Source organism: Labrus bergylta, chromosome 7 (genome assembly GCF_963930695.1).
Source record: "Labrus bergylta chromosome 7, fLabBer1.1, whole genome shotgun sequence".
In the NCBI taxonomy this organism is placed as follows: domain Eukaryota; kingdom Metazoa; phylum Chordata; class Actinopteri; order Labriformes; family Labridae; genus Labrus; species Labrus bergylta.
In genome coordinates, this window is record NC_089201.1 from 13022662 (window position 1) to 13048592 (window position 25931).

The following is a 25931-nucleotide window of genomic DNA, read 5'->3' on the forward strand; positions in this document are numbered from 1 at the left end:
AAATATTGTTTAGTGTGACTCGCTTCTTATCTAAATAAAAAATAATAATAATCAAGGTGCCTTTTCAATCTAAATAAAATAAAAACAAGAAATTCAGGTTGAGACATCATTATTGTTTTTACGTTACATCATTGCCTGGTGACTTATTTTGATTTCTGTTCCTTTTTTGTCCCCCAACCAAATTATTAATCTGTTATGTTTTATATGCTGTTAATTTTGAATGTCTCCCTGTACGCACTCACTCCTGAGTTGTGTGAAATTGTAAATATGATGTTTAAATAAAGTTTTTAAAAAAAGACAAAGTTGTTTTGAATTTTATCTTCTTTGAGTTACACATTAAGTCATCGTGTTCATGAAACAAACATACGCCTGCTCGATTTCCTGTTTTATTTTCAGTATGAATCTTTTTTTTTTTTTTATCATTTATACTCTTTTTCTTCTTTTTAATAAAAACTTGACACACATGATTGTTACAGTTTCTGAAAATGTTCCAAAATGTCCATCTGAAAGTATTTTGTTAAGTCAAACACAGAATTCAATATTTTTACACTCATTTGGACATTTCATCTCAAAGCGAGAAAACACAACCTCACAGAGATGCTGCAGTCCTCCACAGCAGCAGGGGGCGCTGTGGTTCAGTCAAAGACTGCAGAGAGGCAGCCACTCTGTTTATCAGTTGTTAAAAATCTTTGGCTGCATTTTGAAGAAAGACTCTCGCTCCATGTTAGGAATCCAAACTCCCTCCCAGGATCGTCCTTAATATGAGCATGCAGAAGGAGGCGGAGCCGGAAAGGCTGAACTTAGCGCGCACAGCAACATAACCGTTCAGCTGTGAGGGTCAGTAGTTTGTTCTCAGCCGGCGGTTCTCCTCTTTCAGCTTCTCGATCTCCTCCACCAGCGACTCGTTTACCGAGTATTTCTCGATCAGACCGTGGATCTCGTTCTGAAACACACCAAGCAGAAGAACACGTGAACGCACTTCTTAATGGTCACATATCTCACTCAGGGTGTGCAGTTTATAAAATAAGAAGGATCCGACTGGATGCTGCAGATCTTCTCTTTATTCAAACAGATTCTGTGACATTTACCAGCTGGATGTAAAACTGCCGCACCATCTCCACCTGCAGGTTGACGATGTCTCTGTGACAGACGTCCCTGAGGATGACAGAGACAAACACTAATCAGTCAGCCCACGATCATCAGACTTCATCATTTAAAGCTCAGAGGCAGACCTGAAGTCCTCCAGGGTCTCGTGGATCATGTTCTGGATGAAGTGGATCTGCAGCGAGGTGAGAGGAGCAGCTCCTCCCCCTGCCTGACCGACCACCTCTGCAATGTTCTGAGAGAGAGACGAGGAGACGGCCGCAGACAGAGCCGCACCTGAACGCACAAACAGACTCTGTGAAACCCCCCTCGAGAGTTTAGATCCAGACCTCCTCCTAACGACAGACCTGATCCCAGGTGGTCACTGCAGACACATCTGGAGGCACGTGTTAAATCCCGGTTACGACCCCAACACGTGTTCCAGTTGATTCAGTCTGCTTCATATTTATCTTAACTGGAGACATTGTGATATTATCCCTGTACCTTCATTTGTTTGACGTCGTTTTGACTGGTTACCTGAGGCTGTGGGGGGCGGGGCTCCGGGGACAGGTGAGTCGTAGCTCAGCTGAGTTAAAATCCCGTTGGCTCTCCTCAAGCTCGGCTCCGGGGTGAAGAATGGCGGGCCCGGCTGGCTTTGATTGGTTTGATGGGATGATGTGGGCGGGGTCAGACCCTCCCCCTCCAGACTGGAGCTGCTGGCTTTCTCGGACTGTGAATCAAAACAACGTCACGCTGTTATTGTTCTGCATCATCCAGTGTTATGTTCTCAAGGTCATTATGAGGTCAGGTGGTCAAAACCCAGAATACTTTTCGATTCCAAACGTTTTAAAACGATACAATCTTCGTTTTTGTACAATTTAAGACAGAGCGCAGGAGTTTGTCTTCATCGCACATCATAAAAAAACAAAATGACCAAATATGGGTTGTCTAGGATTTATATTTGTTGTTGCCATGGTAACGATTTAATGTAATTTTCCTAGAATCGAATAAAAGTTTAAACTGGTATCAAGTTAGAGTTAATCACCTTCCTCGAGTCACATGGTTCAGCTGCTGCGGTCGCAAAGTTTGGCTCCTCCTCTTTGATCGAGGGCGGAGTCTGGAAGGTGGACAGCGGGCTGTAGCACCGCCCCGCTGAGGCTACCAGGGGCGTTCCCAGAGGGGTCTTACGGTGCACGCCCCCACTGGAGTAAGAGTCTGAAACATAAACAGAACCATGACTGTCTAATGGCGTTCCCCAGACCAGTTTGTTTCACACCGGTTCAAACCGGTTTAAACCGGTTTAAAGCAGTGCAGCGAGGCAGACCGACCTTCTCTGACTGGGGAGAAGATGTCCAGACTGGCCCGACCTACGACCGGCTGTCCCTCCCCCTCTCTGGAGAACATCTCCAAACTGGAAACTGAGAAAATACAGAAATGGAAGTTGAGTGGAGAAGCAGCAGCGTCGTTCTCAGAGCTCAGAGAGGCGCTCTGTCGTACCGTGAGTTCTCCCCAGCTGAGTGTCTCCGGGCGTCCCGAGAGTCCTGGAGTCTGAAGCAAACAAGAAGAGGGAAATTAAACGACAGACGGATCCATGACGTCATAGATTCAATGGATTAAATGACGGTGAGGTTAGCAGTACATCAGTAAAACATCAGGATTCTCATTGAGTCTCGACACCAGATTTTTAAACTTTGATTTACGATCTTTAGCATTTGATTTTCCAAGATTAAAAACGTGCTCTCATATCTTTGAACCAACTAGACTAAAAACAGACTTCTCATTTAACAGCAGGGTTCCTTCAGTGAGTACTTGGAAGTATTTTCCTTGGAGGGACAGTGAACGCATCAGGAGAGCTCTGACCTTCCCGCGCCGGTGAAAACATGTCCAGACTGTTTCGTCCAATGCTGCTGAACTTCTCCACCACAGGAAGCTGCTCCGCCCCCTGCTGACCTTCGGCTTCACGGGACATCGCCTCCACACCAGCGCCCCCTGCTGGACACAACATGTTTGTTTGATCTGTCAGGTTTTTTAACCTTTTAATTTTCCATGTGACGACTGGAGTTCTAATCTTTATTTAATTTGTGTCTGCAAACATCAAACTACTGACGACTTTTATAGATTAACCGTTAAATGTTTAAACATTTATTACTAAATCTTCAAATGTGCACATGAAGCAAGAGGATGATCGTACCTGTATTGGTCACATGTCTGTGGGGGGCGGGGCCTGTGGGGGTGGATTCTGACTGGCTGTTTGACAGCTTTGAAGAGGATCTCGTAGCACTGCCGATCTTTGAAGGGCCGAGTTTACTGGACTGGAAAATAAAAGACGGAGAGAGACAGAGACTCTTTAAAACGGAGCAAAGCGGAGTGGCGCTGCTGGCACGCTCCGGAGACGGACCGGTGGAAATGAACAAACTGGTAAAAACAGGAAGTTTTCAAACGTTAAAGAGACGATCAGTGTGATGACCGGGCTTGTATTTACAGTAACTTTGTCTGTTAGTTCTGCACGTGGTTCCTTGGTACCTTGAGTCTGCTGGCGTTGCCCTGGAAACGCAGACAGGTCACTGAGGTTTTGTGTGCCACAGTGACCCTGGTGGGGGCGCTGGAGTTCCTCAGGTCATACTGATAGATCTTCCCCTGAGTGGATCCCACCACCAGACCGGTACCATCCGGAGTGAAGTCCACCGCTGTCAGAGGACTGTCGGAGCGGATTGTCTTCAAGACTCTGCACACAAACACACACACAGACACAAAGAGACACAGACACAAACAGACACACACAAATTTTATTCATCGACTTTTCAAACCTCAACTCCTTCAGGTAGTGATCCGAGCAGACCTCTGGGCTCAGCCTTAGAGAGAGGGGGAGGAGCTTAGACATTCAGGGGGAGCTCGGAGTAGAGCGACTACTCCTTCACATCTAAAGGAGCCAGTTGAGGTGGTTCAGGCATCTGATCAGGATCCTCTGTGACGCCTCACCTTGGAGGTTTTTAGTTCTTGCTCAACTGAGAGGAGACCCCGGGGTAGACCCAGAGCTCTCTGCAGGGATTATAATCCCGTCTGGCCTGGGAACGCCTCAGCATCCCCCTTGCAGAGAGGAAGTTCTGGGCTTACTTCATTCGCCTGCTGCCACATTTAAATTTTCACTTTTGTGCCTCAGTTTTTTGGCCCTGCTCGAGAGTTGGCTTTTAGTATGCCGTGTGATGGAAAGGAATCGCTTCTAAACTAAAGATGAACAAACAGAAAAGTTAACATGGCTCTCACATCTTGCTGGCCGTGTCGTAGCAGACGATCTTCTTGTCCAGCCCGACGCTGACCACCAGCAGCTCGCTGGCGGGAGAGAAGGCGAGGCCGGAGCCCGGGGCCTTGTGGGCGCTGTCAAACACATGCAGCTCCTTCTGCGTGTTGGAGTCCCACAGGACCACGGTGCCACTGTCGGACACACTGCCCAGCAGGGAGCGCTTCAGCGTGGACATCCTCAGGTCGTGGATCGGCTGGAGAGAAAAGATCGGTAAGTGTTTTTTAACAGTAGCACACGGATCTTCAGCATCCTGGAAACTAAAAACAAAAGTGTTTTTTTAATGTGATCTAATCAGTTATTTCTGAACCGGTTCTCTTGCCTTTAAATGATAAAGTGACCTTACTATATGATCAGACATTAAGGACACATGCTATGTTGAAGTGCTGGCTTCTCTGACAACAATACAGCAGCCAGTATGTCCTCCTTCTAACTTTAGATTCTGGTCCTGAATGCTCTGGATTTGTTTGGACCAGAGAAGGTAGGCGGTTTTAAGGCACCCCCACATGGCCGTTTTGGACGCCCCTCGGTTTGCCAGATATGAGACCAGTCATCAGGTCAAACCAACAGGTGTTGCAGGAAAGTCAGAAGTTGCAGCAGAGTTTGGTGACTGGATATTTCAGAGTGAAAGCTTCTCCGTCAAACTCCTGTGACAGACAGAACACGTCTCACCTGGCTGCTGCCCTGTCCGAAGGCTTTGCTTGACAGGTTGGTGGTCAGACTGTGGAGGACCAAATCTCCGCTGGTGGAGCCCGAAGCGATGTAGCTGTCGTTGGTGTTGAAGCAGACGCAGGTCACCTCCTCTTTGTGATCCTGAGGAGGAGATGCACAGACTGAGCTGACACCGGCCTATGTTGTCAAAATGTTCCAATACTTTTAAACTTTACTATCTGCTATTGTAATGATCCTAGATTCCGGCACACTGTTAAAATTGCACAAAAATTAAACATTTTCAATGTTCTTGTGCAATTCAGACAATGTGCCTCAGTTTTCTTGTTATTTTTGTTGCTGTGGTATCAAAACAGGTTATGCCGAATCATATAAATTTTAAAAATTCAGTAATCGTCAAAATGAAAGCGTGTATGTGTCTCACCTTGAGCGAGCGGTGCAGTCTCTTGGTCTTCAGGTCCCAGATGTGTACGCAGTGATCCAGGCCGCCGCTGACCACAAACTGAGAGGATGAGCTGAGACACACACGTGTTTGTTTTTTCTGAAAACACATTGAAGAGAGTCATCATCAGCTGTTTTTGTTGACATGTTCAAAATGTCTTCAAACCGATATAAATCATTCTGATTGGAGATTCAAAGTTCACTGTTAACATGGACGCTAAATAAACGTGATTGTGACGAGCGTGTTTCAAACATTCAGTCAGAATAAAACCACTCTGACAGCTTCCTGTCGGCCTAATCTATCAGAAATATCAATCTTCAAATCTTCATGTCCCTGTAAACATTGCTACTGATCGTGTCTGGCTGCCGCTTTGCTTTTAATCTAAGTTAAACATGTACTTAAAAAATGCACGGACAGGACAGGGTTGGTGTAAACTCTACGTTCAGCGTGCGGCGAAGCAGACATGAAGTTTGCACTTTAACACAACATCAAACTCAGATCTTTGACCTGGTGAGAAAATCCTGCTGCCAGCCGTCTTACATTCATGGGTTTATGAATCCTGGAAGCTTTCGTGTTGAAACCTTTCCGGATGTGTAAAAATGTAATTAGTTACGGCAGTCATGATGAAAACACACTTTGTTTAACACTCACCCCGTCAGCCAGTTCCAGGACTGTAACAGGAGAAGATTTGAGGCTGGAAACGACCAGTTTGTCTCCGCTGCTGCTAGCTGAGACCAGGTACTGCTCTGAAACAACTCGTCAAGGATGCTTCCTGTTTCACTCAGTGTTTCCCCTACCATTATATACATATTTTTTAAGATTTCTTTTTGGGCTTTTTGTGCCTTTATTGTAGGGATATGATAGTGGATAGAGTCGGAAATCAGGGAAATAAGTAATTTAAGGATACCTTTCCAATAGTAACACATGAACACCAGGATTCCTTCAAGTGTTTGTGTCATCGTGTCTCCCCCCCCCAACGCTGTAAACCTAGGGGAAACACTGTCACTGGTCAGCTATCACCAGTTAACAGAAGGTACATGAATTCTGTGGTTTTTCAAACACTGCTTCGGTTTCAGAGTCGATCTGTTTTTTCTTCACCGTTTGATTTATCTGCTTTGATATATGTTCAGGAGGTTTGGATTTCAACATGTCCCAAAACATCCTGTTGATTTCTAACAGGCTTCAGCAGATGAAGTGAAGGACTAATAACTTCTCTGTCTGCCGCTCTCCGTCTCACAGACACTCGCTGCTGAAACAGGAAGGGGAGGGGCAGAGGGGAGCTGAGGGATGAAAGACATCTGTCTAAACAGAGCGCCTGTGAGAATCTCATGCTGTAAAAGTCACAGATTAAGCCTTTTGTATTTGAGAAACCCTGTATAAATCTGAGACTAAAACACTCCCCTCCCTCTTTCAGGATACTGTTGGAGCTCCAGCAGGCCTGTGCCACAGGGTGACTGGCGCTGTGGGGGTTAAACTGCTCCAGTGGCGCCATGCAAACGGCATCCCAGATCTTCACACAGTCTCCTGTTGACACCAGGCGGGTCACCTCCTCCATGGTAACACCTGGAAGGCAATCACATTTAAGACCTGAAACTAACACTTGATTTAAGACACAATGTGACGCTTTAGGTTTCATTCACTTCCTGTGGTATAAATATATAACATGTACTCTAACATGGAGGTCTGTGATATAAATGGTCAGTTTAGGGTCATTTTTACAAGCTTTAGTAATACTACACATGTATTGCTTAAAAACTAGATTAGCACATCCTCATACAAACACTGCTGTGACACTGAGAGCTCCAAACTTAATATTTTGTCCCTAAATTGACACTGAGAAAGTTAGGTCGAGAACCCCAGGTGTTTAGATTAGAAGACAACTGAAGGAAAATGTCAAATATTGGGCTAAAAACATGAAGTTTTACTCGACATTAAAGACAGAGATGAGACATGGAGGCAACAGGTGAGGAGTCTAAATAATGTACTTTGGATTCATACTAATAATAAAGTTAATAACTGACGCAAAACGTTTTTAATTAGGTATAATTATGTGTGTGTAACACATTATGTGTGTGTAACAGAGGGATCAGTGCTTCTAGCTTGATGTTAGCTTGATTTTAGCTTGGACGGACGACAGCTGACACTCGGGAGGTTTCAGGTAAAAATAAATAAATAATTTAACTTTTAATAAACTAACAACCAGTTCAATCAATTATCTTCCACTTAAACTAACAGTGGGGTTTTCAAAGACAGTGCTTATGTAATAAGTTAACACGAAGTTCAGCTAAGAAATAAGAAGATAATGTTTCTGTTTCTGCGAGCTAACAACTTCTACTTTTACTGCTTTTAAAGTTACAAACTCGATTAAAAAACACGTTAAAATATCACCAAACAAGAGTTAACTTTAAGGAAAACATTAAAAGTTCGGATACTTTATGTAAAAATGACTCTTACATACCGTGAAAGATGAATTTAGAACCGGCAAAGTGGTCGAAGATGTTTTGTTTTGCAGTCCGCCTGTAGCTCAATAAACCGCCACTACGGACCTCCGGGAGGGACAAAAAGGACAAACCGAGCGAAGCGACCGCAATTTAAAAAGTATCGGACGAAAGAGATGAGAAATACCTTCAATAAAAGGAATACATCTATGAAATGAATGAGTTAATTAAAAGGAACACATTTCTAAACCATCAACAACTTTTTTTTCTTTTATTCAGCATTTTTAATTTACAGGCATTTATGAACATTTATAACAAATGAAAGAGACATAACTATTTACAGTAAGAAGATTTTTGTTATCATTATGCACTTTCATTATGAAAAAGAAGTCGAAATGTCGAGAATAAAGTTAAAATTAAAAATTTGAAATTGTATTCCAGCATTTATATTTTTTTCTTGATATTTCGACTTTTTTCTCTCAGTGAACAGTGTGAGGTCTGTGAAGTAGACAACTCGTCACTGGATACCTTATTGTGAATAACTCTTATCCTTCATCAAATCAAAACTAATGAGTCATCAAAACATTCACCGGTACAGTGCAGGCCGATCGAGACATGAACTAATCAAACCTATTTGTTTTTTTTTTAATCCAGGCTGTCAGGGGCGTCGTAGTGGGGGGAAAGTGGGACTGACTACCCAGGGCCCTAGTGGGGAGGGGGGCCCTTCATGGGCCTGAAATAAAAATGTATTTCTTATTTTGCTTTTTTTCTCTAAGTTATAAAGGCAATAAGATAATAAGAATTGTCTGAATAAATAAACAAACATTCAGAATTCCTTTCTGGAAAAAATGTGAAGTCTCTCTAAAAGGCCCTCTCCCCCCCTTCTGAATGCGCAGAATGGTTTAGTCCTCCCACCACCTCTCACCTGGATTGATCTTTCAGCTGTCAGTCGAGTCAAGCTACAGTAACATATTTGATATCAACAGATTCAGAGTAGTTCATATGATATCAATTATCAATAAGAATTAAAGTGTAGAAATTGTAGAAGTTCTCTGGGTTTAGTTTGGGCCTTGGTAGGGGCCCTATGTGAGTTCTTTTCATGGGGCCCAGAGTCACAGTGCGGTTGAGCTCTGTCAAAGCTGCAGATACACCTGTCCACCTGATGGGGCACTGTTAAACTACGTCATCGCTGCGTGTGGTCCATCAGAGCAGAAGAAGAAATCTCCCGCCCCCATCCGCTGGTCTTTTTAAACCAAGGCGGGACTCTCCACTCTGCTTACTTTGGTCAGGATAGTCTGTGTGGAAGCGTCTCTAGACTTTAAAGGTCGCGACCAATATGGTGAGGACTAAAGCCGATAGTGTCCCCGGAACATACAGAAAAGGTACAGTGACATGTTGCATACATTTAAACGAATTTAGAGTCATAAAGCGGATTTTCATGTAAATGTTACTGTTTTTATGATGTAGTCCGGCGGATCGGGACTCAACTCATGAGCCGAAACCCGGACAGAGGACCAGATTAATTTGTTTGAACATTTTGATAACATAAATGATATTGATGCTTGAATTAAGCTTAATATCAGCACATCAGCTAAATAGTATAATGTTAATCGGTGAAACCAGGACAAACAAGCCGTCCAAACACCCGCCTCCCGCCAATTGGAGGGCTGCGTTATCGGCGTTCATGGAAACAACTGAACACACATAAATAAACAAAATAATTGTTAAACAGTTCTGTGATAGTTTCAGAAATTAAACTTCTGTCCACTGCCTTTATCCGGTAATTGAGATAACATTTAACTTCGTGTTTTCCGTGTTAATTCTCTTGCTTTCTGCAATCTGGCGCCAGATTTTTTTAGCGCCGTGGTGTCGCTTTGTGCGCCCATTGATTCCACCAAACCCCGTTGAAAAGTTACATAATTGTAAACGTTCCTGTCTATTGCCGGATACACACTTGTAATCTAGCATCACGGTTCACATTTTCTTACTGTATTGATTCTTCTGGAAAATTCGGCACTCAAATGATTACAAACTAAGCTTTATAACCTGATAAAAGTTGCACCATGTACATATACTTTTGTGCTGTCAAAGGGTGTTCTCCATGTTTCAGTTGGTTTTAATTCTTAAACACCGTCTTTAAAGTTTTTTTTTTCCACAGTTTGGTTAGTTTACCTGCATCTAGGTCTCACACAGGGGACAGTGAAGCCTCCCATTTCTGCTTTAGTCATTTCACTCAGTGAACATGTCTGTCCTGTTACTTCATTTCATGACACCTCCTTTAACTCGCCTGTTTGATTGTGTTTGCAGCTGTTGCAGCTTCTGCACCCCGGAAGTCTCTTGGCTCCAGTGCTGCCAACTCTGCCGCCGCCTCCTCCAGCAGCAGCAGCCAGTGCTCCACACCTGGTGAGTCCCTGAATGCACCACAAGCAGCCTGACGTAACATCATACCATGGAGTTAATACAGATGAGAGGTTTCTCTCTTTAATTCACAGCGAAGGGTAAATATGCTGGAGGAAACCCTGTGTGTCCCCGTCCCACACCGACCTGGCAGAAGGGCATCGGGGATTTCTTCGGCGGTCCTCCGAGGAAGCCTGAGAAGGAGAACCAGAGGCCCCGGGAGGTAGAGGACGATGAAGAGGCGGGAGGGAGCGGCATGTCAAAGGCCAGCAGGAAGTATGTTCGCTCTCATTGTTAAGTGTAGTTGTATTTGTCGACCAGGGTTACGGTTATAAAGGCACTTATCTCAAATGACTCATAGTAAATAATAAATTTTATCTGGGGAGAACTTTTATGACAAATCCAAAAAGACACATACGCAGTGGGTGCTGGATCCAAAAACACACTCTGCACACCAAGGAGCGCCAGGTGGAAGGATTTGTTCATGAGTGACGTTTGGAGACTTTTAACGGACGCTCGTTGTTGTGCGGATCCTGTTTCGTTCTTTATGTCGATGCACTTTAAAGAGCTTCAGAATGAAGAAAACAAGATCAAGGCCTGATGGTGTGTTTTTCTTATTAACGGGCCCTTCAAAGGTTAGGACAGGAGGTTAAGCACAGGAAGAAGACCTCCCAAACTGAGGTCGAACAGCTCAAAGGACCGGTAATAAAGGTCAATGTGTGATGTCATAAGGTGGATATTACTTTGGACTTGTCAGCTGAGCTGTCTGAGAGTTTGTTAAAGTGAAATGAGACATTCAAAGATGCAGCAGTGTCCTTCTTTTACATCACTGAGACTACAGGGAGACACTGAGGACGACTATCTACGAGAGCCTGAAGGGACAAACATGAGATGAATCAGGATAAACTTATTAACGCTGACAGCCTGTCGAATATGAGAGATTTATAGTTTAAATGGATTCTAATGTTTCTTTGTGTGTTATCCATAATGGTGCGTTTGTTTTATTGACCCGATGAAACGTTTTTATTTCCTTTCAGATCCAGACCGCTGCCGGTTGACGAGGAGGACGACGAATGAAGACACTGAATGAACTCTGTTATTGACCGTTGTTCCCGTCTGCTTAGTGTCATTGTTGATGTACATCTGTATATACTTTCTGCTCAATTTGTATAGTTCATTAAACTTTTTATGTTTTTTTTTACCTGAACAGCTTCGTCACGCTTCTTGCTTTGATGATTTGTTTCCTCGAGGGGTTAAATGATGTCAGAGGTTTAAGGAAGAGAAACCAGATGTCTTCTTCAGGATTATCACCTGAAGAAGACCCCTGTGGAAATGCTGCGATTGTGGTTTTAGAAACTTTTTCTGGCGTTTTGACGTTTAAGTGTGGAGGTGTGGTTCAGTTGGTAGAGTTGTCGTCTCAACCTGAAGGTCGGGGGTTAGATCCCCAGCTCCTGCAGCCACATGGCCAGTGTATCATTGGACAACACTGAACCCCGAATTGCTGCTGCTGCTTTGTCGGCGGCTGAATGTGATTAGTTCCTTCTGATGGACTCTTTACCCAGCAGCCTCATCAGTGTGTGTGAATGTGTAGGTGTGACCTGCGGTGTAACAGTGCTTCGATAAGTCCATTTACCATTTTACTTTTCCTCTACTGCAGTTGTTACACTGCCCTGCATCACGTGATGTGCGTTTGACGCTCCTATCAGCAGCTTCCAAACTGAAATTAAACTACTTTAAGTTGAAAGATAAATTCTTTTAAAATGTTACCATTGTTTTGGGAAAGCATCCTGCGAATCCCATTTTGGTAACATGCGCTTCATCCATCTTGTTGTTAATTATCTCTATCTGATCTTACTTACTTTTTTGTTGCTTCAGGTATTAAGAGTAAAACATTTTCTTCAATTTTAAGAAATTAATGTGACTTGAGGATGAAAATTCACACTTTGAAAAGCTGGATTTAAACTTTTTTTTTTTTTTTGTCTTGAAACTGACCAGAACAAATGTAGGAATAATTTCACATAAATTATTTATTATTTAAAAATTGTAGAATCAGTTTTTAAAGTTAAATCTTCACGGAATAATAGTAAAATGTGTTAAAAGAGAATATATAAGTATTAAAAACCTGAAAATTTAATGCGTTATACACTGCAGGAGAATAATTACTTTTAGCACGTTTATTTAAGTTCTTACAAGAGTTTTTAGTTTTAAAGAATGTAGCATACATCAACAACAGTCTCCACCTAACCGGAGTGTCCCGGTACAGATTTTATCGGACCTATGGATGAGTTTAAGAGCCGTTCAAACTACATAAAATCAGCATTTTATAAACCCATTAATACCAAAGAGGCTGCCCTACATCCCTACTGGTGTATAAATAACTGAACTCGTTATATATTTACTCGCCACCGCTTAGAGTTGTTTTATGACCGTTAGGTAACCGCCTCGTCGGGAGGTCCAAAGGACAAAATCAAACACATTTTTTATATCTTACGGAAGCCCGCGCAGTCAGACAAAGTGATCCGTTAGAAGAACTAAAAAGCTCGATTCTGTTGTACTCGGTTCTCCTCTTTTTGTGGGTTCTCTTTTTGTCGCGTTTAGCTCGCTTTGATTCAAATTCAACAGCCCTCTTAACACTCAGGGTCCGTTAGTTTCACTTTCCCCCGTTATATCTCCCGCTGCTGACTCCGCCCTGCTGCTTCTGTTTGTCTTTCACAGACGTGATCCGTCCTGTCAGTAACAGTCAAACACACTCAGAGACACCGTTATCTATGAACTCTGAGGTGGTGTAAGGGCGGTGTAATCCACTGTGAGCCGTCTGAAGATGTCCGGTGGGTTCAGATGGACGGTGGTCGTCCTGACCTGCCAACACAAAGACAGCGTTTATGCTTTCCAGAGAGGTGAGGATCATCACTTTTTATAGACGATCTTTGACTTTTCGCTTTTTTTTTTTTGCTCTAGAACTACTTTTCACAGAGGTGCGGATCATCTGCTGTTTCTAAACGATATTTGATCCTTCGATTTTGTGCCCTGCAGTTACACTTATCAACCTGAAGATGGCGCTGATGGACAAAATAAATAAATAAACGGGACTAATTTATTACAAATATACTAATTTAAAGAATTTATGTTGTAAAATGTTGTGAATGAAAGACAAACTAAATGACTAAATATTGACATTATAATATTTTAACTGTATTATAATAACTTTATCAACAACACTAACTAACTGCACCTAATTCATGTTTTTAGCCACTTTAATAATCATATTTCTCATCTCGCCACCTATGGCGTTCCCTTAGGGAACATATGTGCTTTCTGCCAAATGAAAAAGGAGGCCCAGCTGATTAAGACGATACAGTTTGTTAAGGGTCGGTGTGTGTGTGTGTGTGTGTGTGTGTGTGTTTACAGAGTTGGAGTTGAGGCAGCAGCGGGGCTCTCTCTCTCAGGGTGCGTTGGTTTTAACAGTCCGGGACCGCCAGGAGCCGCTGGGCAGCGGGGGGGCGACTCTGAACGCTCTGCTGGTGGCTGCTGAACACTTGAGCAGCCGAGCGGGACACACTGTGAGTCTGCACACCTGAGGCCGTTAGAACGAGGGCAGTGACTTACTGTCTTTAATCATCAGAGGTTCATTTCACTCGACTGGTCCTGCTCTTCAAAAGTCAAAATGTTAAATGTTAAAATGTTGACCTGAAAGGTCAAATCAGAAGAATCAAATCAGCAGAATTTTAAACTTCTAATGACTCTCCCTAAAATACAATGAGAAAGGTGTTTGATAGCACGCCTAGGTCGTGTTGTAGACCAAGACCATGAAAATCACTGAAATGACAGACTCCATGGCTGACCTGTAGAAGTGTTTTGGATGTCGTGCGTCCTTCAGACACCTCAGGAGGTGAACCCTCTGAAGTCCTGTCTCGGTCAGGTTACCATAACAACCATCATCCCCCATTTAGACCCGAAATATGTGAAAAAACACTCCACTTTTTGAGTCCACCCGAGTGAACGTTCTCTGAGTCAGTCTGTTATTTCTCGACCTGTGAGTACTAATCCTCTGTGACCGTGGCGCTCAGGTGGTGACAGCTGACGTCCTGGATGATGCTCACATCCTCATCCTCCACACGGTGAGTCCTGCAGCAGCAGCGGCGGTGGCGTGTTTCTGATCTTCAGACGAAGTTCCTCATTCATCAGTCTGAGTGTTTTCCTCCTGCAGGGGCGGGACTTCCCCTGGAGCTCCTGCAGCCGGGCGTTCTGCTGGCTGCCTGCAGAGAGACCGGAGCAGAGAGTCCAGGCTCCGGTCTGCTGTGTGGACCTGCTGCTGGACTGCCTCACCAACCAGGTCTGCTACGATCCAGGATGTGAATGAATCTGTGAAAACATGAAGCAATGAGCATTAACACAGAATCAAACCCTGCAGACTTTATTAAAGAACGACCCGCTCAGACACATCTCATTACACTTATCATGAGACGCATTTTAAGATCTGAACTGAAAAATTAGAAAATAATTCGTCCCTGGGGGCCAAATTCAAAAAGGAGATTTGCACTTGAACTGAGTCTGTTTTATTCCTCTCCTTGGTGGATCAGGTTTGTCCCGGGTCTCCTCCTGGAGTTTGGGTCTGCAGCACCGACATGGTCCTCACCGTCCCTCCAGAGTTTGGTGAGTCTCGGCTGACGCCCGTCCTGCTCATGTCCTCCTTCATCGCCGAGCTCTCCTGACTCTCGTCTGTCTCTCAGTTTTGTCCTGGGACGGGTTCTCGGGTGTTCGGGTGTTGGCGTTACCGGGCGACGTCTCCTACGCAACCAACCACGGCGTCTACCTGACGGACCAGCAGGTGCTCGCTTCGTATTTCTTTGTTTATATTTGACTGCTTGATTTCCTCGCAGTGAAACGAGTGCAAAGCGGGACTGAAGGGGCATTTGTTTTCCGTCTCGCAGGGTCGGGTTAAAGACGTTGTCTACAAGGGAACAGAAGAGAGGATTAAACTAGCCGTGATGCATGATGGGAAAGTTCCTCTGGTGAGTTCACCTCATGCTCCACTTTAAAGTCAAACACACGTTACGAGTCCGCATCACGCCGTATCTGGAGAGGCTTTGAAAACTGTTTGAGTAAAGATTAGAGTCACGCAGTTTCATCGTGGAGGTGTGTGTGTGTGTGTGTGTGTGTGTGTGTGTGTGTGTGTGTGTGTGTGTGTGTGTGTGTGTGTGTGTGTGTGTGTGTGTGTGTGTGTGTGTGTGTGTGTGTGTGTGTGTGTGTGTGTGTGTCTCTGTGTGTGTGTGTGTGTGTGTGTGTGTGTGTGTGTGTGTGTGTGTGTGTGTGTGTGTCTCTGTGTCTCTGTGTGTGTGTGTGTGTGTGTGTGTGTGTGTGTGTGTGTGTGTGTGTGTGTGTGTGCAGGTGTCTGGTCCCGTATTCTTCAGCAGGTGTGTTTCAGAGAAGTTGCTGCAGACTCACGTCACTCCCCCTCTGGATGGCTGCACCTACCTGGGCCTGGATTCTGGAGCACCGCCCCTCCAGGTACCTGCTCTTAGAAACAAAGCTTCCAGACGGCGTCCTCAGAGAAAAGAAAGAACACGAGTCTCGTATCTCCAGCAGGAGTTTATAAACTGATGTGTTAGAGAAGACGTCTGGGTTCTTCAAATTACAGATATATATTATTAAAACAGTTCATATTCTTTCTCTTCATAAAAACTGAAAATCCACTTGGTCCAACTGGTAAATGTTTCTGCTACAGCTTCTGACGTCAAACAAGAGACGCCAATAGCAGACAGCGCCCTCTGCTGGTTAAAAGCAGTACCCCAGTTATATTATTAAATTAAATTAAATTATTAAATTATCTGTGTTTTTATGGATTTTTAACATCAATATGAGGTATCTTTGCATCCCTACTTTTATATCGCCCAATATTTGGTACCTAGTGTTTCTAACTTTGTTGCCATGGTAACAAAGCGTTATCGATATTTACTTGAATCATATCAAAGACTAAAATTCTAGTATCGTGCGACCCCATTCAGATCTCTCTGTTTCTGGACGTGTTGAAGTGTCTCTGCTCAGATCTGACTCAGGATCAGTTTGTGAGCGAGGACAGAGCCGGCTGCAGTTCCGCCGTTGGACCACAGGGGGCGGCGGTGAGGAGCGGCAGGACGGAGCTGTGGAAGATTCTGAGTGGAACGCCGCTCTCACTGGGTGAGTGTCTCTGTCTCTCTCTCTCTCTCTCTCTCTCTCTCTCTCTCTCTCTCTCTCTCTCTCTCTCTCTCTCTCTCTCTCTCTCTCTCTCTCTCTCTCTCTCTCTCTCTTCAAACGTCCAGCAGGAGGCGACTCCACTGGTTGTAAAAAGTTAACATTTTGTCTCCGCCTTCTTTTGCTTTGTTGAAGGAAGTGACCATATTTGGACAAGAGGGCGGCGCTGCCTCGCTCCTCTTCAGCTCCGCCCTCTTGTCCAAATATGGTCAATTCTGCTTCCAAATAATTTCATTTAATTTCAAACCTTGATTTATTCTCGAAAAGACACTGAGGTTTCCCTCATTTCAAATGCCGTCGAGATTACAAGCACAGTAAAACAGGCAAAAACACATCAAACACTTAGATCATTTAAAACAGTTACAGTTTGAAACAAAGTTGTTCGAAATCAAATTCCTAAACTCTGGAAGAGAGGGAAGAACTCCGATCCTTAGAGTTTGCTGGAGGGCGTTCCACGAATTTGGGGCATCAAAAGAAAATGCAGATTTACGGAGTGCAGTAAAAGCTTGAGGGACTTTAAGAACGAGCCAATCAGAAGAACAGGTCATGTAGGCACCTGTATTCTACTCCAACATGTCTGTGATGTAAGGTGGAAGTTTTCCAATAAGAGCCTTAAAGATATATAAAAAACAATGTTTGTTGCGCCTCTCTTCAAAAGAAGGCCAACCGACCCTCTCATACAGGTCACAGTGATGAGTGTCAAATCGATCACCAGTTATAAACCTGAGGGCGGAGAGATAGACACCGTCCAGAGGCTTCAGAGTTGAAGTTGCAGCATGTCTATAAATGACATCACCGTAATCCATCACTGACAAGAACACAGCTTCAATGATTCTTTTTCTGCACAATAACAGAAAACTTGATTTGTTTCTGTACAAAAAGCCAATTTTCTGTCGGAACTTGGAGACAAGAGTTTTTACATGGACCTTAAAAATGAGTTCCTCATCGAGCCACATGCCAAGATATCTATACTCATTTACTCTCTCGATGTCTGAGCCATTTAAAGAAGATATGCGTACACTCTCGTAATCAATATTTTTGGCTCTCGAGAATAGCATACATTTTGTTTTAATCTCATTAAGTAGCAGTTTTTGGTTAATGAGATATTCTTGGACAGAATTAAAAGCAAGTTGCAAGTTTTTGATGGCCCACTGTACAGAATCTGCAGCACAATACAAAATACTGTCGTCTGCATAGAGATGGGCATGACAACCATTCAAAGAAGAAACAATGTCATTAACCTAAACAGTGAAGAGCATGGGACCCAGGACTGAACCTTGTGGCACACCTCTATTAATGAACAAAAATTCAGATTTAGCATGACCTAGCTTAACACACTGACGCCTGTCAAACAAATAATTCTGAAACCAGGCACATGCACTTCCATCTAACCCAATAGCATCTAATTTCTTTAAAAGAAAGTGATGATCGACCGTATCAAAAGCTTTTGACAGATGTATAAAAAGAGCAGCACAATGATGCTTCTTGTCTAGTGCTAGTTTCATATCATTTGACACCAATGTGATGGCTGAAATGGTGCTATGATTGGCTCTGAAACCAGATTACTGCGGGCTCAGTACTGAATGATTTAAAAGAAAGGGCTTGAGTTGGTTATTTACCAAGGCTTCCATGACTTTTGCCAGACAGGGTAATTTGGAGATGGGATGATAATTGTTTAAATCACCCCTAGCACCACCTTTATGCAAGGGAACCACATGTGCAGATTTCCATACATTAGGAATTGTACCTGTTGCAATCGAAAGATTGAATATATTCATCAAATGATCTGTGATGATCGGAGCAGCTAGTTTTAAAAAGAAAGCATCTAGATTGTCTTCACCAGTAGAGCTCCTGGAATCGAATGATTGAAGTGCGTTTAATACCTCATAGTGTGAGAAGGGGCGAAAGGAAAAAAGGGGGGTGTGGCCCACAGCACTCTCATGATCATTAAAATATGTTCCAGTGTTTGCCTCAGCGACAACTGGAAGAAGCCCAGGGTGTACTTTATCAAATAAAAATACAGCATCTGCGAAATGCTTGTTTAAGGCAAGACATATTTCAGATTCATTTGAAAGCACAGAATCACCCATTTTAATATTATTGGGCAGCGAATTAGAGGTCTTGTTTTTATCTAAGTTAACTGCTTTCCAGAATATTGCAGGGTTTGAAGTGGAGCTAGTGATAAGATCAAAGTAGTAATCTGATTTTGCTTTTCTAAAAGCTGCGGTGCATTTATTCCTAAATTGTTTAAAGTACAGCCAGTGTTGAGGGTCTCTTGAACGCCTAGCACGACACCAGGCTCTGTTTCTGTCACAGAACAGAGCTGACAGTTCTTATGAAAACCATGGTACTATCATGTCTTTAATTCTGTGTCTCTTAAAAGGAGCATGTTTATTGACAAGTGAAATAAAAGTTTCTGTGAACAAGTCCAGGGCCGTCTGAACATCGTTGGCCTTTTCTGTGTTGTTCGTAAAGGAATTCATTATATCCTCCAGAAAACAATGTTCATTAAAAATCTTCAGATTTCTCTTTGAGATTGTGTGTGATCTTGTTTTTTTCAATTTGGCACTTCTCACACATGCTGTAGGGCAGTGGTCACTAATACCCAGTTCAAAAACTCCACTGGCCACAATTTTGTCCACTCTATTTGAAAAGACGAGGTCAATTAATGTTGATTTTGAGCAGTCTTTCATAATAGGTCTTGTAGGTCAGTATTTCAGAATCAACATACCTTGAAACTAGATCTGCTAATGCATTTATGGATTCTGCATCAGCAGATAGGGGTTTATACACACCTATCACCACCAAAGAGGAAGGCCCCAGCTGGACTTTCAGGACGATACATTCAAAACATTTAGGCCTGGTGACTGTATCCAAAACCGACACAGACAAACCAGTTTTTACATAATAAAGAAGGTGATGAAGTTCATTCAGTAGGTCATGGTCCCGTTTTAATTACCACATCTCTTTTGTCTGACAGCGTACATCCCTGGTGGTCACTACGACTACCTGACTGTGTCTGGGAAGCAGCATGTGGAGCGACTGAGCCGTGATTGGACGAATAGAAATACTCTGTCGCACATCGAGGTGACATTTCATGTTCCTCTGAGTCGTCATTAAAATGTCTCACCTCACATTGTGTTTCTGCGTTGTAGAAGCACGGTACAGCGGGAGCTCCACGTACACACACAGTCAGACATGCACACACACAGCACTGCTCTCCCCCGCTGGCTCAGCTGATCCCATCTCTGTTACTACCTGCTGAAGACACTTCTTCCTGTTTCTCCTCAGAGAGAGAGTGAAGTGAGCGAAGGAGGTCGTGTCATCAACAGCGTTCTGGAGGGAGACATTGCCGTTGCAGCTGGTGCAGTTGTGCAACACTGCCACCTACAGGTCAGGAGGTTAACTGCTGCTGGTCAGTCGATTAAAAATCTGTAAGTTTCTGACTCTGGATGTGATCTCTTCTACAGGGTCCTCTTAAAGTCCGGACAGGTTGTCTCCTGTCAGGTCTCGAGTCGTCGACATCACAGAGTATCAGGCAGCTGTCACTGGCTGATGACATCATCATCCAGGGACACCGCATAGAGCTGGGGGAGCTGAAGCTGAACGTGTACACGGTGATGGGAGCGCAGGATGACCTGCAGGTACACAATACCTTCAAAAGATAAATGTTGGAAAAATTAAAAAAGTGATATTTGAAAAGTTGTGATCCTAAAATGTTGAAAGATTAAATGTCTGTAGTGTTTTACACATAAAATCAACAACGTCACACCTCAGAACCTGGAAAATAAAAACTACAAATAAATTAGAGGAAAACAATATGATCAAAACCTCCAGTCTGACCTCCTCTTCTTCCTCCTCCTCATTCCTTACTTTGTCTGGTTCTCCTCCTCCTGCTCTCTTTCTCCTCCCCTTTTCACTTCCTCCTCTTCCTCCTTTTTTTTCACCTCATCCTCTACTTGTTTTTATCCTCCTATTTCCTCTGTCCCTCTTCCTCCTCTTCTCTTCATCTCTCTCTCTCTGCTTCTCATTCTTTTCCTCCTCTTCCTTGTGCTCCACCTCCTACTTGTTCTCCTCCTCCTTCTCTTCGTCTTTCTCCTCCTGTTCTTCATTTCCCATCTCCTCCTCCTCTTCCTCTTCCTCCTTCTTGTCCCCATCCTTCCTCTGCTCTTCCTTATTCTCCTGCTCTTCGTATTTCTTCACCTTCTCTTCCTTTTTCCTCCTCCTATTTCTCTCTCTTTCTCCTCAGGTCTCCTCTGAAAACAGCAGTGCCTCCTTCCTCAACCAGACATGGAGCTCCTTCTACAGCAGAACAGGAATCGAGTATGACCTCCTAACCAAATGATCTTTGACCTTTGAAGATTATTTTTTGGATGTTAACTTTTGGCTCAACCTGCTCCTCCTCTCCTTTCCTCTCCTCTCCTCTCCTCTCCTCTTCTCTCCTCTCCTCTCCTCTCCTCTCCTCTCCTCTCCTCTCCTCTCCTCTCCTCTCCTCTGCTCTCAGGCCAGAGGAGTTGTGGGTCAGAGAAGAGCAGCGCTCCCTCCTGGAGGCTCGTCTCTTCCCGGTCCTCCACCCTAGAGGAGGTGCTGTTGGCCTGGCTGAAGGCGTCGGTTGGCTGCTCGGGGGGGAAGGACGCTGTCTTCGGAGGTGGAGGGAGGCGTGGAGACTCTCTTTGAAGGAGGTGATGTCACTCACTCACCAGGAGGCGGAGCTACAGTGGAGGGAGGAACTAATGTTCCTGGCGGGGAGGAGAAGAGTGGGTGATGCTCTGAGGATGCGCACAGACGCCTGCCTGCTGCCGTGCTTCAGGGCGGCGGTGCTGGGGGGCCAGCAGGGGGCGCTGCTGCAGACACTCGACAGCAGTGAGTCACAACAACTTGAAAAAGAACATTACACATTTATACATGTTTAAAAACAAAAAAAGAATGAACTAATTTAACTTTATCGTCTGTTTTCAGTTGCGGCAGGAAGTGGTGAGCAGGGGGCGGTGTCAGGGGCGGAGCTGGGCGTGGCAGCTCGTTGCCTCTCCTGTATTGCTGACGTGTTGGTGTGCATGGCTGGAGGGAAAGGAGGCCTGAGGAGCGGACCAGCTGCTAACAAGGCCTGGAGCCCCGCCTACTCCCTGTTAGAGGAGGGTAACCTGAGGGGCGGAGTCAAAGCCCTGGCTGAGCAGAGAGCTCATTGGCTCAGCAGGTGAGGCGTCACTGCTCTGTTGACCTTAACACAAGTTCCGTCTCCAGCACGCGTTTTTAACACACTGCAGCCGTGACGGCGTGATATCAGTGGCTCAGTGTGAGACACACATTTGATTTTCTGTCACCGCCCCCTGCAGGCCGGACCTGCTTGTACGAGCGGCACGTCACTATGAGGGCGCCGGACAGGTGCTCCTACGACAAGCTGTGATGTCATCGCAAAGGTTCATCTCCATTGGACAGGGTGAGGTCCCGCCTCTAGAGGAGTGGCAGGAAGTGGAGTGTCCAGCCAGACTGGACCTGGCAGGTGAGGTTTTAAACCCTTCAGCATTCTTCACGGTTCCTCCTGCAGGTGTCTCTTAAGTGTTTGAACACGTTAAAGATCAGCAGCGTGTTTGTGTCTCAGGCGGCTGGAGCGACACTCCACCCATCGCCTTCGAGCACGGCGGCTCTGTCACAAACGTTGCAGTGAAGGTTGACGGGAAGCGTCCGATTGGTGCCAGGGCTCGTCGCATCAGGGAGCCCCGCCTCCTGCTGGTCAGCTACGCCGGGGGGCGGGACAGTGAGGTTGCCACGGAGACCGTGTGTGACAGCCTGGATGACCTGAGGGACTACTGCCAGCCTCACGCACCTGGTGAGGGACGTTCAACACTGACCTGGATACAAAGGGTTAATGAGAGACGTTTGTGTGTGTTAATGAGTGTTTGTTTGTGTGTGTGTGTGTGTGTGTGTGTGTGTGTGTGTGTGTGTGTGTGTGTGTGTGTGTGTGTGTGTGTGTGTGTGTGTGTGTGTGTGTGTGTGTGTGTGTGTGTGTGTGTGACAGGTGCCCTGCTGAAGGCCGTGTGTGTGTGCAGCGGTCTGGTGTCTCTCTCCTCCCAGCATCCTCTGGGGGATCAGCTGATGCAGCGGTGGGGAGGAGGGGTGGAGCTCCACAGCTGGTCGGTGCTGCCAACTGGATCCGGCCTGGGTGAGAGTAGTATTCAAAGTAACTTTTACAATAAACGACCACCAGGTTACCCCGCGCACAGCCAACCTACGTACTCATGTGCCGCTCAACAGGAACATACAATGAAAAAATAAATGGAACATGGCATGCTGAAAAATGAGTTTACTGTCACTTTATTGAGAGCGAACAAGTTTAAGGCTAGGACTCGAAATAATCTGTATTGTGATGATTGGTTATGTGACCACATGTATTTAACACACCTGTGTTTGTGATAATGTGAACCTGAGGAAGCTACAGGAGAAATGCGTCAGGGAAAGTCATTTTCAGTGTGCTGTAAACTATTCTTACTTCAGTAAAAGTGTCTTCCTGCAGCAGATGGTCAGAGATCAGACATTGAGCATTTCTTGTCCTGCAGGTACCAGCAGCATTCTGGCGGGGGCGCTGTTGGCTGCAGTGTACAGTTGTACCGGTCGAACCTACAACACAGACTCCCTGATCCACGGCGTCCTCTACCTGGAACAGATTCTTACCACGGGTCGGTCGTTAGTGATTATAATTCAGTGTTTCTTATCATGTGGTGTCAGTAAAAGAAAAACAGTTCTATCTATAATTCTTATTATTATTCTACTCCTCCTCCTGCTGCAGGTGGAGGCTGGCAGGATCAGGTTGGAGGTCTGGTCGGGGGAGTAAAGGTGGGTCGGTCCAGAGCGTCTCTCCCCCTACAGGTGGAGGTGGAGCGTCTCTGTCCTCCTCAGGACTTCCTGGTTTCTCTGGAGCAGCACCTCCTGCTGGTGTACACGGGAAAAACACGGCTGGCTCGAAACCTGCTGCAGGTCTGTACCTCCTACCTCTGTTCAGATGTTTACTGTTAGGGGATAAGATGTAAAGATGCGTGCTCAGGAGGAAACGGTTAGATTCAAGGTGATGAACATTTAGTAGATAAACAGATATTTACATGAGGAGGAAGTAAAGACTAAAAGCAGAGCTAAAAGAGATTAAGTAACAATGGATAAAAATGATGATGGTGGTTTTGTCTGCAGGATGTAGTTCGGAGCTGGTACAGCCGTCAGCCCTCGATGGTCCAAAACGCTCAGCAGCTGGTGGAAAACTCAGAGGAGTGTGCACGAGCGTGTTCAGACGGTGAGAGCGTTCATCACAACATAAAACTCACAGCGCTTTACTTTTCCGCTACATCTCCCAGAATTCTTAGGTCTGATTGAAAGGTGGTAAATAATAAGATAAGCCCCTCCCCCTCAGGTTCTCTGCGCAGGCTGGGTGTGTGTCTGGACCGCTCGTGGCTGCAGAAGAAGCTGATGGCTCCTGGATGTGAGCCGGCCTCGGTCAGGGTCATGATGGACGCCCTGAGGCCGCTGGTCCTGGGTCAGAGCCTGGCGGGGGCCGGAGGGGGGGGCTTCCTCTACCTGCTGACCCGAGAGCCTCGACAGAGAGAGGCGGTGCTGCAGGTCCTCCACAACACAACTGTAAGCAATAATCACTACAACACATGTACCTCTGTTTGATTCAATTACTTTACTTTTAGAGCTTTTTATTGGACCGTTTGCTCTTTGTGGTCATACTGGTTCTTATCGTTCAGGGTCTGAGAGACTTCAGCATTCACTCAGTGGAGCTCGACATGGACGGCATTCAAGTCCTGCTCCAATCCTGAGGAGGACACATACCGGATTGTCTTTCTATACCTGTGAGGACCCTGCCAAACCACAGTCATGACCTGAAACAAGGTCTGAAGCCTCACGCTGTTATTTTAACAGCATCCACAGCATCCTAGATAATGTGCATTTGTTGACAAACAGTAGCACTCCTCGCTGTGAGGCAGCTAACCACTGCCCGACCGTGCAGCCCACTGATGCATCATGTTCCTACTCAGAGGAGAATGTGCGACTTTTTGATCCAGTAGATGTCGCCCTTGAGCTCCAGCATGAAACCAAAACAAACCTGCTGTTTAGCCACGCCTCCTCCATACTGAAGCCTCCGCTCTCCTCCAGAGACACACCTCCAACCCTCCTCCACTCACGTTAGCACAAAGGATTCAGGTGCAAGCGGTGGATAAAATCTTCCTTGGCTGGAGCTGCAATCCCCTGTGTCCTGCATTGTTGTGTTAGCATGCTAATGTTAGCGCTCTTTAGTTAGCTCGTAGCTTCACATTGCATGTAAATTGACACAGAATGATCGTGATCTAAAAACTCTTACTAACATCCAAATACTCAGTGAGTATGTTATTCTCTCTAGTCCTTGACTAAAACAGCTTTTATACTCAAGGGGAGGAGCCGGCCGTCCCGTCCATGTAAACACGGCTCTGACAACAACACAGCCAGCGGGACTCGAGCTTCTCACTCATTGTAGACAGTCATGACTCAGAGAGACATTTACACAGGATAGACTTGATTTATGATATATTTATTTGTCGCACATTCTTCCTTTAAATTAGTCTCTTTATGGCAATATTAGTCGGTGTTATGAAGTGATTCAGAATAAAAACAGAATCAAAGTCATGAAAAGATCAAATAATAAATAACTTAAATGAAGTTTACCTCGCAGTATTTTAATGTGGGACATCCTTTGAATGTAAGCGATCCAACAGTGTTGATCTCTGTGATGATGTCATCAGTATTGGACGGTAAACTGTTAATAAACTGTTTACTGTAACTCCCATGTGAAGGACTTTTTAATACTATGATTGTAGGAGTCACGAAGTCTGAGGCACTGATTGGTCCAGCAGGTGTCACCTTTATGTTCAGGTCACGCACAGTATAGGTAGGAACCTACACTGAGGTGTCAGGTGCTGCTAGCTTTTTTACTGCTATGCCACGCTACAGCGCCCAATGTAACACAGAGGGTTACATGAGTGAATCTTTGTGTGGACATTTATGGACAATGTTGGAATCTTGCATATGAAATATATTGAAGACGATTGTTGGATGAGAAATAAATCCTCACTATAAGAAATATGTTGGACTGTCTTATTTCACATTGAAAAAATTGAGCCAATGCTGAAGTGTAAAATCCTGCAGTTCCTCGAGTGTCCACTAGAGTCTGGCTGCTGAAGCACAGGAAGTCACATACACACCAATTCTAAAAAGCCTGTTTTTACAGCAGAGATTAACATGTTTACAGCCTGGTTCAAAAAACCAAATAGGTCTGATTAGCTCATGTCTCGATCAACACACACTGTACGGGGGGTGAATGTTTTGATGACTCATCAGTTTTGATTTGATG

General features: G+C 44.8%; 3 protein-coding genes across 4 annotated transcripts; 2 read left to right on the forward strand and 1 right to left on the reverse strand.

Annotated features, from left to right (window-relative positions):
• Nucleotides 1-372: 372 nt before the first annotated feature.
• Nucleotides 373-8135, reverse strand: nedd1 (NEDD1 gamma-tubulin ring complex targeting factor). Of its 2 annotated transcripts, none has more exons than XM_020648878.3 (16): nt 7951-8135; nt 6912-7055; nt 6144-6238; nt 5475-5591; nt 5054-5194; nt 4348-4577; nt 3607-3808; nt 3275-3395; nt 2944-3075; nt 2581-2631; nt 2412-2501; nt 2129-2298; nt 1621-1813; nt 1233-1380; nt 1089-1155; nt 373-943 (listed from the first exon to the last, which is right to left on the reverse strand). In XM_020648878.3, exons 2-16 carry the CDS (start codon nt 7045-7047, stop codon nt 839-841), a joined length of 1998 nt encoding a protein of 665 aa, XP_020504534.1. In that variant the 5' UTR covers nt 7048-7055; nt 7951-8135; the 3' UTR covers nt 373-838. The 2 variants fall into 2 exon arrangements, with proteins under 2 accessions (XP_020504534.1, XP_020504536.1); XM_020648880.3 differs by having other exon boundaries at nt 2944-3072; nt 7951-8124.
• An 827-nt stretch (nt 8136-8962) lies between these two features.
• Nucleotides 8963-11534, forward strand: pclaf (PCNA clamp associated factor). Its single transcript, XM_020648882.3, has 4 exons — nt 8963-9312; nt 10238-10333; nt 10423-10603; nt 11365-11534. The coding sequence occupies exons 1-4, from the start codon at nt 9267-9269 to the stop codon at nt 11402-11404; spliced, it is 363 nt and encodes a 120-aa protein (XP_020504538.1). The 5' UTR covers nt 8963-9266; the 3' UTR covers nt 11405-11534.
• A 1277-nt stretch (nt 11535-12811) lies between these two features.
• On the forward strand, nt 12812-25663 carry fcsk (fucose kinase). The gene is made up of 23 exons (XM_020648844.3): nt 12812-13224; nt 13736-13887; nt 14395-14445; nt 14535-14660; nt 14908-14980; nt 15058-15155; nt 15259-15339; nt 15716-15835; nt 16333-16504; nt 19539-19645; nt 19850-19951; nt 20029-20202; nt 20808-20881; nt 21063-21421; nt 21518-21752; nt 21892-22058; nt 22158-22385; nt 22575-22718; nt 23113-23232; nt 23343-23530; nt 23738-23837; nt 23955-24178; nt 24292-25663. The coding sequence occupies exons 1-23, from the start codon at nt 13149-13151 to the stop codon at nt 24361-24363; spliced, it is 3243 nt and encodes a 1080-aa protein (XP_020504500.3). The 5' UTR covers nt 12812-13148; the 3' UTR covers nt 24364-25663.
• The last annotated feature ends 268 nt before the right edge of the window (nt 25664-25931 follow it).

Excerpts from the sequence above, each read along its gene's own strand:
- nedd1 (XM_020648878.3), bottom strand. The coding sequence starts at position 7,047 with ATGGAGGAGGTGACCCGCCTGGTGTCAACAGGAGACTGTGTGAAGATC. Across the intron at positions 5,592-6,143 it reads TCCTGGAACTGGCTGACGGG|AAAAAACAAACACGTGTGTG; the intron begins GTGAGTGTTAAA and ends ATGTGTTTTCAG. Across the intron at positions 1,156-1,232 it reads GAGACCCTGGAGGACTTCAG|GGACGTCTGTCACAGAGACA; the intron begins GTCTGCCTCTGA and ends TGTCATCCTCAG.
- fcsk (XM_020648844.3), top strand. The coding sequence starts at position 13,149 with ATGTCCGGTGGGTTCAGATGGACGGTGGTCGTCCTGACCTGCCAACAC. Across the intron at positions 21,753-21,891 it reads AGAGCTCATTGGCTCAGCAG|GCCGGACCTGCTTGTACGAG; the intron begins GTGAGGCGTCAC and ends CGCCCCCTGCAG. Across the intron at positions 24,179-24,291 it reads AGGTCCTCCACAACACAACT|GGTCTGAGAGACTTCAGCAT; the intron begins GTAAGCAATAAT and ends CTTATCGTTCAG.
- pclaf (XM_020648882.3), top strand. The coding sequence starts at position 9,267 with ATGGTGAGGACTAAAGCCGATAGTGTCCCCGGAACATACAGAAAAG. Across the intron at positions 9,313-10,237 it reads CCCCGGAACATACAGAAAAG|CTGTTGCAGCTTCTGCACCC; the intron begins GTACAGTGACAT and ends TTGTGTTTGCAG. Across the intron at positions 10,604-11,364 it reads ATGTCAAAGGCCAGCAGGAA|ATCCAGACCGCTGCCGGTTG; the intron begins GTATGTTCGCTC and ends ATTTCCTTTCAG.